At 43.8% G+C, this 10,461-nt stretch overlaps 1 protein-coding gene across 1 annotated transcript; it reads right to left on the minus strand.

Moving 5' to 3' along the window:
* Positions 1-2,329: 2,329 nt before the first annotated feature.
* Positions 2,330-4,148, minus strand: LOC147974641 (protein FAR1-RELATED SEQUENCE 4-like). The gene is made up of 4 exons (XM_087519529.1): positions 3,936-4,148; positions 2,787-3,683; positions 2,640-2,702; positions 2,330-2,562 (listed from the first exon to the last, which is right to left on the minus strand). The coding sequence occupies exons 1-4, from the start codon at positions 3,938-3,940 to the stop codon at positions 2,523-2,525; spliced, it is 1,005 nt and encodes a 334-aa protein (XP_087375655.1). The 5' UTR covers positions 3,941-4,148; the 3' UTR covers positions 2,330-2,522.
* Between the last annotated feature and the right edge of the window lie 6,313 nt (positions 4,149-10,461).

The raw sequence follows: 10,461 nt of genomic DNA on the forward strand, positions 1-10,461 counted from the left end.
TTCTGAATGGACTATGATATTTTTTTACCCGAGGCCTAGATGCCACAGAAAATCGAAATCCGAGCAGTCCGACCATTGTAGCAAAAATCCCCTATGTGCAACAAAATTTTATACTCTTGCAACATCATTGCATCATTTTTTCACATGTGTCAAAACCTTGAAGGAGACAACACAACATTTGAGACACCACATGCAATAGTTCTTTGTATGCAATAAATTCTCAACAGTCACAACCTGGAGCTCTGGACTAAACTATGAGGCTTCGTGCCGGCTCTTGCCCGCTCGCCATCCTCGCCGGATCCGGCGAGATCCGGCTGGAATCCTTGCCGGCATCGCCCTCCCAGCCGCACGAGTCTCTGCCCGCCACGGGATCTAACCAAAAGCAGTTGCAAACTCTATTTTCTGAACAAAGCACGAGTTGCAGAAATGTGGACACGGAGAGGTTGATCTCGACCGTCTGATCAAGAGCCAATCTGACGGACACAAAGGCGGCGGACGCTCGCAAGCAATCGGCCGGCTGAGGGTAAGCTTTTCCATGCAATAGTTCTTTGTATGCAATAAATCCTCAATAGTCATAGCCATATCGGTGAACCTCGTTAACAAATCTCGATGTTGTGCTCGCGTGATTGTTTGGTCCTCGGATGATCGACGATATGCTTCGGATTTATTTTAACAAGTGGTATCAGAGTCCAACTGTAACCTACCTTGTACACAATATTCGACACAACTCTAATAAGAACAACAAGCTTTTGGGCAGCAGATTGCTAGCCATGTAATGAACGGGACTCAAGGTTAAACCGCTGTCGTCACAAATTGTTGCTAAAGTAAGCAGAGGAACATCTGCCGGCCATCTCACATGTTGTTGCAAAAATAAGTTGAGGAGCATCAGCCAGCCACTATGACGGTTCTCGGCACAACTCTGAAAGAGGAATACATAGTTAAGTTGAGGATGTCCGGATAAATAAGTGCAACTACAATATATCTCCCTTGTGATGTTATAATAACGAGCATAGTAGACTGCCTACATGCATGCACAACGTCATATCTTTTTTCTGTTTGATCCTAAATATTCCTGGCCTTTGGGTCCAAGATTTAACGCTTTATGCATTCTAGATGCATTTTCCCAAATGTTTTCCTTGTTTAGTGTCTTATTTATTTGTAATAACTAGATGACGCCCCGTGCGATTGCTGCGGGAATCTGGTTAAAAATGAAGTGCTAAATAAACTAAATCAATGTAAGAGTATTCTGCATGACTAAGTTCATAAAAAACATGCATACATGAGTTGATGAGGTGACATGCTTTGCATAAATAAAATAACGCATAGAGTAATTTATGACTACATGCATGACTTGATGATGTGACATTGTTGCATGAAGAGGAAAATTAGATAGTGGGTTGCAACTACTCCCTCCGTCCGGGGTTTATTGGGCCCAAAGACCAAATCAGCAAGACTAAAGTAGCAAGTAATTATATGTGCATTTTTAAGGCAATAATACCTCATGCTGCTTATTAGTTCATGAGTCAGTTACACTAATGGTGCTACAGCTTGGTGTAAACGGTCATTTTGATGTTAGAAGTTGTGGTATACATTGAAATGTTGCAAAAACTCAAATACAATACTTAGAGCATCTTTAGCAGACCTCTTATAATGCTAGCCCTTGGGGTTTACAGCTTGCAGTTTCACTCGGATAAAGGCCGAAAATAGCCGCGGCAGAATAGAAACCTCAAACAGACCTTTAAAATTTGAAAACGGCGCTGCTATACACACGGCAATCCTGCGCACGACGCATGGACGATCCTACATGGCAGCGCTACAGCCAGCATCCACGCACGAGGCAGTTGAGGACCTTGTTCACCTAAAGTCCAAGCCCAAGCCCTACCCAAACTGCCATAGCCCAAACCCAAACTGAATGGCATAGTCCAAATAAATCTCGTCTCATCCCCTGTCTCTCGTGCGCGGCCGACGCGGTGGCCGGCGCAACATCCCGTCCACAGACGGACCTGCACACTGGACTTCTAGCCCTCCGCCACCCCGACGAACGTCCCCTTTCTCTCGCTATTCTCGTCTTCCGTCGCCGTCGTTTGCTGCAACGATTCTGTGACCACGCCGTCGTGGTCTTGGTTGCGCCGCCGCGACCACGCCGTCGTCATTTTGGCTTCATCAAAGTTGTCTGATGGTGTGTACCTAATCTAGTGGCAAGAAATTGACTCGTGTAGATACAAGGACTGGCTGTTCTTATTCTGTACCTGGTGCTGTTCTGTACTCTGTTTGAAACAGATGAGCTGCTTTTGTATCCATAAGCACGTTAAGCTATCTACTTATTGTGACAAACAACATCCAGCCACAAAATATGCATCTCATACAGAAGGTACTTTCTTTCAATCATTTAACAAAAACTAAATCAGCATCATCACAGAGCTCCGGTCATTTTTTACCAGAATTATCCATATAACCTCACTACAATTTCAAGGCTAAAACTGCAGTTACATTCTGAAGTACTCCAGACTCCTTTCATCCATTCAGGTTAGCAGCGAGCAAGTCCATGGCATCTTTCTTTCCCTTAGAAGTTTAAAGAACCCAATTAGTCATTGACAAATACTTTATGACAAATAGTTGATGGTGTATATGTGTAACACCTGGAGAATATCAATGTAAGACATGATATGAGTTGGTGTAGCAGGTTCATTTGTTTGTAGCTCCTGAAAAAAGTAGCAGTGCTTGAGTGTCTTGTATATATAGTATTGTACAATTTGTACTGTAAGGCAACTGCTCAAACTAAGTACCTGGAACTCATTTGGAAAGAACAAAAAACTTCCAGCCTCATATCCTTCATTTTATACTTGTTTGTTAAGTATGTAGTGTCAAATGTGATGGCATCCCAATAAGACTCATATGCAGCCCTGCTTCTTGCATCTGCCCAAAAGACATTTCTCAGACGTCCATCCTCAGCCACATCCATAACATGGAAAAAGTCTGGATCTTTTGATTGCATACGAAGAAAATATTGATAAACAGCATGTGCATCTCCAGCACCAAGTTGCAGCCGTCTTTTCTCTTGCAAATAGTTCCTACATTCCTTTTCACCAAACTCAAGATTTCCATATCCGCCAGCTTCCATAACAAGAGAACCAAAATTCTTGTTCATACGGATTCCTGCTTGATCATTCAATTCTAGCCTTCTCTTTGAATGCAAGTCCAACTTCTTGTGGCATCTAAAAAATCTGGATTTGCTTGGACTTATAGGATGATTGTGGTCAAGCGTAAGAGACGTAATACAAAACTTCTCCTCACGGCGGGAGAAATTACTCTTAGCTGGGCATTGCATCCTTGTCGACGGATTAGGCATAAATGAGTTCTTTTCTGAGCATTGAGTCTTTCCTTGTCTGCTACAAGCGAGAGTAAAATAAGTAACCATGTTATCTTCTCCGTATCTAGTCGTCCTTCTCATCACACCAAAGCCCTTCTTTTTGGCATAACCTTTGTAGAACCTGACAGCATCATCCTCACTATCGAACACCATCCCCTTCCTGGATTCCAATGTCCTGATTGGCTTTACTTGTCGTTCATCCGAAGAATCCCCAATCTCCTCGACGATGAAAGCATCTTCATCATCTTCGTCAAGTACTGGTCTATTCTGTTCTGCTACTTCATCCAAATTTAAACCCGGCTCGATTGAGTACCTAAAATTGCCAACAAAAAGATCAGAGATGTTGTATAGTGGGAGGCATATATTTAGTGTGGAACATGTATAGATTGGATTAATCAATGCAATCAGATGTTGTAGTGGGAGGATAATATTAAGTCTGAAACATGTATAGATTGGATCCAATCAATGCAATCAGAGATGTTGTAGTGGGAGAACAATATTATGCGTGGAACATGTATAGATTGGATCCAATCAATGCAAAAAATAAGCCAAGAATTGTACAGACCTCATGTTGTTTGCCCTTCTTATCAACCTTGTGTGTAGTGGCTGCAGATTATCTTGAGCAAGATTGATCTATAAATCAGCAAGAGAGGATCCAGATTTGGGGGAAGGAGGAGGCGTCAAGGTTTTGGAGGGAAGAGGAGAAGACGCCATGGTCATGGAGGGAAGGGGAGAAGGCGTGAAAGGGTTATGGAGGGGGTCAGATCGGGTCTGGGTTTGGGCTGGGTTGGGCTTGACGGTAGCTCTGCCTTTTCTTGAGCGGTTCGTTTCTTGAGCTGACGCTAGCGTGGGGGGAGGTATCGTTTGCAGATCGTGCGAATGTGTCGTGCATGAAGCAATTTCGATTTGAAAAGAAAATTCATGCGAGAGAAGAACACAAGCAATAGAACTAGGTGCATCCATACATAGTTGATTGTTGGTTTACATATACTAGATCGGAGGAGGCTGCCTACCCCTAACCCCAATGCCCAAAATGTGGCTCACCGGAGCCCTCCGGGTGTGATACGTTTTCAATGGTGTGATACGTCTTCAATGTATCTATAATTTTTGATTGCTCCATGCTATATTATCTATTGTTTTGGGCAATATTGGCCTTTATTATTCACTTTTATATTACTTTTGGGACTAACCTATTAACCGGAGGCCCAGTCCAGATTTGCTGTTTTATGCCTATTTCAGTGTTTCGAAGAAAAGAAATATCAAACGGAGTCGAAACGGAGCGAAATTAACTGGAGAAGTTATTTTTGGATCGAAAGCCACCAGATAGACTTGGACTCCACGTCAGGAGACACGGGAGGTGCTCACGAGGGTGGGGGGCGTCCCCCCTAGGGCGCGCCCCCTGCCTCGTGGCCCCCCCTTTGGTCCTCCGACGTACTTCCTGCACCCATATATATCGTCGTACCCTAAAACTTCCAGAACAGACAATAGATCGGGAGTTCCGCCGCCAAAAGCCTCCGTAGCCACCGAAAACCAATCTAGACCCGTTCGGCACCCTGCCGGAGGGGGCAATCCTTCTCCGGTGGCCATCTTCATCATCCCGGTGCTCTCCATGACGAGGAGGGAGTAGTTCTCCCTCGGGGCTGAGGGTATGTACCAGTAGCTATGTGTTTGATCTCTCTCTCTCTCGTGTTCTTGAGATGATACGATCTTGATGTATCGCGAGCTTTGCTATTATAGTTGGATCCTATGTTTCTCCTCCCCCTCTTCTCTCTTGCAATGAATTGAGTTTCCCCTTTGAAGTAATCTTATCGAATTGAGTCTTTAAAGATTTGAGAACACTTGATGTATGTCTTGCCGTGGATATCTGTGGTGACAATGGGATATCACGTGATTCACTTGATGTATGTTTTGGTGATCAACTTGCGGGTTCCGCCCATGAACCTATGCATAGGGGTTGGCACACGTTTTCGTCGTGATTCTCCGGTAGAACTTTGGGGCACTCTTTGAGGTCCTTTGTGTTGGTTGAATAGATGAATCTGAGATTGTGTGACGCATATCGTATAATCATACCCACGGATACTTGAGGTGACATTGGAGTATCTAGGTGACATTAGGGTTTTGGTTGATTTGTGTCTTAAGGTGTTATTCTAGTACGAACTCTAGGGCTGTTTGTGACACTTATAGGAATAGCCCAACGGATTGATTGGAAAGAATAACTTTGAGGTGGTTTTGTACCCTACCATAATCTCTTCGTTGGTTCTCCGCTATTAGTGACTTTGGAGTGACTCTTTGTTGCATGTTGAGGGATAGTTATATGATCCAATTATGTTAGTATTGTTGAGGGAACTTACACTAGCGAAAGTATGAACCCTGGGCCTTGTTTTAACGCATTGCAATACCGTTTACGCTCACTTTTATCATTAGTTACCTTGCTGTTTTTATATTTTCAGATTACAAAAACTATTATCTACTATCCATATACCACTTGTATCACCATCTCTTCGCCGAACTAGTGCACCTATACAATTTACCATTGTATTGGGTGTGTTGGGGACACAAGAGACTCTTTGTTATTTGGTTGCAGGGTTGCTTGAGAGAGACCATCTTCATCCCACGCCTCCTACGAATTGATAAACCTTAGGTCATCCACTTGAGGGAAATTTGTTACTGTCCTACAAACCTCTACACTTGGAGGCCCAACTGTTGGGGAACGTAGCATAAATTCAAAGTTTTCCTACATGTCACCAAGATCTATCTATGGAGTCATCTAGCAACGAGGGAGGAGTGGATCTACATACCCTTGTAGATCGCGCGCAGAAGCGTTCAAAAGAACGGGGTTGATGGAGTCGTACTCGTCGTGATCCAAATCACCGATGATCCTAGCGCCGAACGGACGGCACCTCCGCGTTCAACACACGTACGGAGCAGCGACGTCTCCTCCTTCTTGATCCAGCAAGGGGGGAGGAGAGGTTGATGGAGATACAGCAGCACGACGGCGTGGTGGTGGAAGTAGCGGGATTCCAACAGTGCTTCGCCAAGCGCTGCGGGAGGAGGGAGATGTGTCATGGGAGGGAGAGGGAGGCGCCAGGGCTTAGATTGAGAGGCCCTCCTTCCCCCACTATATATATAGGGAGCCTAGGGGGGGCGCCGGCCCTAGGAGATGCAATCTCCTAGGGGGGCGGCGGCCAAGGGAGGAATCCCTCCTCCCCAAGGCACCTAGGGGGTGCCTTCCCCTTTGAGGACTCTTCCTCTTTTTTTATCTCTTGGCACATGGGCCTCTTGGGGCTGGTCCCCTTGGCCCATGTAGGCCAAGGCGCACCCCTACAGCCCATGTGGGCCCCCGGGGCAGGTGGACCCCCTTGGTGGACCCTCGGACCCCTTTCGGCACTCCCGGTACAATACCGATAATGCGCGGAACTTTTCCGGTGACCAAAAAAAGACTTCCCATATATAAATATTTACCTCCGGACCATTCCGGAACTCCTCGTGACGTCCGGGATCTCATCCGGGACTCCGAACAACTTTCGGGTTACCGCATACTAATATCTCTATAACCCTAGCGTCACCGAACCTTAAGTGTGTAGACCCTACGGGTTCGGGAGACATGCAGACATGACCGAGATGACTCTCCGGTCAATAACCAACAGCGGGATCTGGATACCCATGTTGGCTCCCACATGTTCCACGATGATCTCATCGGATGAACCACGATGTCAAGGACTTAATCAATCCCGTATACAATTCCCTTTGTCTAGCGGTACGATACTTGCTCGAGATTCGATCGTCGGTATCCCGATACCTTGTTCAATCTCGTTACCGGCAAGTCTCTTTACTCATTTCGTAACACATCATCCCGTGATCAACTCCTTGATCACATTGTGCACATTATGATGATGTCCTACCGAGTGGGCCCAGAGATACCTCTCCGTTTACACGGAGTGACAAATCCCAGTCTCGATTCGTGCCAACCCAACAGACACTTTCGGAGATACCTATAGTGTACCTTTATAGCCACCCAGTTACGTTGTGACGTTTGGCACACCCAAAGCACTCCTACGGTATCCGGAAGTTGCACAATCTCATGGTCTAAGGAAATGATACTTGACATTAGAAAAGCTTTAGCATACGAACTACATGATCTTGTGCTAGGCTTAGGATTGGGTCTTTGTCCATCACATCATTCTCCTAATGATGTGATCCCGTTATCAATGACATCCAATGTCCATGGTCAGGAAATCGTAACCATCTATTGATCAACGAGCTAGTCAACTAGAGGCTTACTAGGGACATGGTGTTGTCTATGTATCCACACATGTATCTGAGTTTCCTATCAATACAATTCTAGCATGGATAATAAACGATTATCATGAACAAGGAAATATAATAATAACTAATTTATTATTGCCTCTAGGGCATATTTCCAACAGTCTCCCACTTGCACTAGAGTCAATAATCCAGTTCACATCACTATGTGATTAACACTCAAGGTAACATCCCCATGTGACTAACACCCAAAGAGTTTACTAGAGTCAATAATCTAGTTCACATTACCATGTGATTAACACTCGATGAGTTCTGGGTTTGAACATGTTATGCTTGTGAGAGATGTTATAGTCAACGGGTCTGAATCTCTCAGATCCGTATGTACTTCGCAAATCTCTATGTCATCTTGTAGATGCAACTACTACGCTACATTTGGAGCTATTCCAAATAACTGTTCCACTATACGAATCCAGTTTACTACTCAGAATAATCTGGATTAGTGTCAAATTTTGCATCGGCGTAACCCTTTACGACGAACTCTTTTACCACCTCCATAATCGAGAAAATTCCTTAGTCCACTAGTTACTAATGATAACTTTGACCGCTGTCTTGTGATCCATTCTTGGATCACTCTTGTACCCCTTGACTGACTCATGGCAAGGCACATTTCAGGTGCGGTACACAGCATAGCATACTGTAGGGCCTATGTCTTAAGCATAGGGGACGACCTTCGTCCTTTCTCTCTATTCTGCCGTGGTCGAGCTTTAAGTCTTAACTTCATACCTTACAACTCAGGCAAGAACTCCTTCTTTGACTGATCCATCTTGAACACCTTCAAGATCATGTCAAGGTATGTGCTCATTTGAAAGTACCATTAAGCGTTTTGATCTATCCTTATAGATCTTGATGCTCAATGTTCAAGTAGCTTAATCCAGGCTTTCCATTGAAAAACACTTTCCAAATAACCCTATATGCTTTCCAGAAATTCTACGTCATTTCTGATCAACAATATGTCAACAACATATATTCATCAGAAATTCTATAGTGCTCCCACTCACTTCTTTGCAAATACAAGTTTCTCATAAACTTTGTATACACCCAAAATCTTTGATCATCTCATCAAAGCATACATTCCAACTCCGAGATGCTTACTCCAGTCCTTAGAAGGATTGCTGGAGCTTTGCATACTTATTAGCATCTTTCAGGATTGACAAAACCTTCCGGTTGTATCACATACAACCTTTCTTCAAGAAAATCGTCGAGGAAACAATGTTTTGACATCCTATCTGCAAGATTTCATAAATAATGCAGTAATCGCTAATATAATTCCAACAGACTCTTAGCATAGCTACGAGTGAGAAAGTCTCACCGTAGTCAACTCCTTGAACTTGTCGGAAACTTCTTAACGACAAGTCGAGCTTTCTTAATGGTGACATTTACCATCATTGTCCGTCTTCCTTTTAAAATCCATATGTACCTAACAGCCTTACGACCATCAAGTAGTTCTCCCAAAGTCTACACTTTGTTTTCATATATGGATCCTCTCTCGGATCATATGGCCTCGAGCCATTTTGGAATCCAGGCCCACCATCGCTTCTCCATAGCTCGTAGGTTCATTGTTGTCTAGCAACATGACTTCCAAGACAGGATTACGTACCACTCTGAAGTAGTACGCATCCTTGTCATCCCACGAGGTTTGGTAGTGACTTGATCTGAAGTTTCATGATCACTATCATAAGCTTCCACTTCAATTGGTGTAGGTGCCATAGGAACAACTTCCTGTTCCCTGCCACACACTAGTTGAAGAGACGGTTCAATAACCTCATCAAGTCTCCACCATCCTCCCACTCAATTCTTTCGAGAGAAACTTTTCCTCGAGAAAGGACCCGATTCCAGAAACAATCCCTTATTGCTTTCGAATCTGAGACATGAGGTATACCCAACTGTTTTGGGTGTCCTATGAAGATGCATTTATCCGCTTTGGGTTCGAGCTTATCAGCCTGAAACTTTTCCACATAAGCGTTGCAGCCCCAAACTTTTAAGAAATGACAGCTTAGGTTTCCCTAAACCATAGTTCATACGGTGTCATCTCATCGGAATTATGTGGTGCCCCTTTTAAAGTGAATGTGGTTGTCTCTAATGCCTAACCCATAAACTATCGTGGTAATTCGATAAGAGACATCATGGTATGCATCATATCCAATAGGGTGCAGTTATGATGTTCGGACACACCATCACACTATGGTGTTCCAGGCTGTATTAGTTGTGAAACAATTTCCACAATGTCTTAATTCTGTGCCAAACTCGTAATTCAGATATTCATCTCTATGATCATATCATAGATATTTTATCCTCTTGTCACGACGATCTTTCAACTTCACCCTGAAATTACTTGAACCTTTCAATAATTCAGACTCGTGATTCATCAAGTAAATATACTCAACATCTACTCAAGTCATCTGTGAAGTAAGAACATAACGATATCCACTACATGCCTCAGCACTCATTGGATTGCACACATCAAAATGTATTACTTCCAACAAGTTGCTTTCTAGTTCCATTTTACTGAAAACGAGGCTTTCAGTCATCTTGCCCATGTGGTATGATTTGCATGTCTCAAGTGATTCAAAATCAAGTGAGTCCAAACGGTCCATTTGCATGGAGTTTCTTCATGCATATACACCAATAGACATGGTTCGCATGTCTCAAACCTTTCAAAACAAGTGAGCCCAAAGATCCATCAACATGGAGCTTCTTCATGCGTTTTATACCGATATGACTTATGTGGCAGTGCCACAAGTAGGTGGTACTATCATTACTATCTTTTG

This window comes from Triticum urartu, chromosome 4A (genome assembly GCF_056163025.1).
Source record: "Triticum urartu cultivar PI428250 chromosome 4A, HENAU_Tu73, whole genome shotgun sequence".
NCBI classification, from domain to species: Eukaryota; Viridiplantae; Streptophyta; class Magnoliopsida; order Poales; family Poaceae; genus Triticum; species Triticum urartu.

Excerpts from the sequence above, each read along its gene's own strand:
- LOC147974641 (XM_087519529.1), bottom strand. Across the intron at positions 2,703-2,786 it reads TCTTTCCAAATGAGTTCCAG|GAGCTACAAACAAATGAACC; the intron begins GTACTTAGTTTG and ends TACTTTTTTCAG. Across the intron at positions 2,563-2,639 it reads CTTACATTGATATTCTCCAG|GGAAAGAAAGATGCCATGGA; the intron begins GTGTTACACATA and ends TAAACTTCTAAG.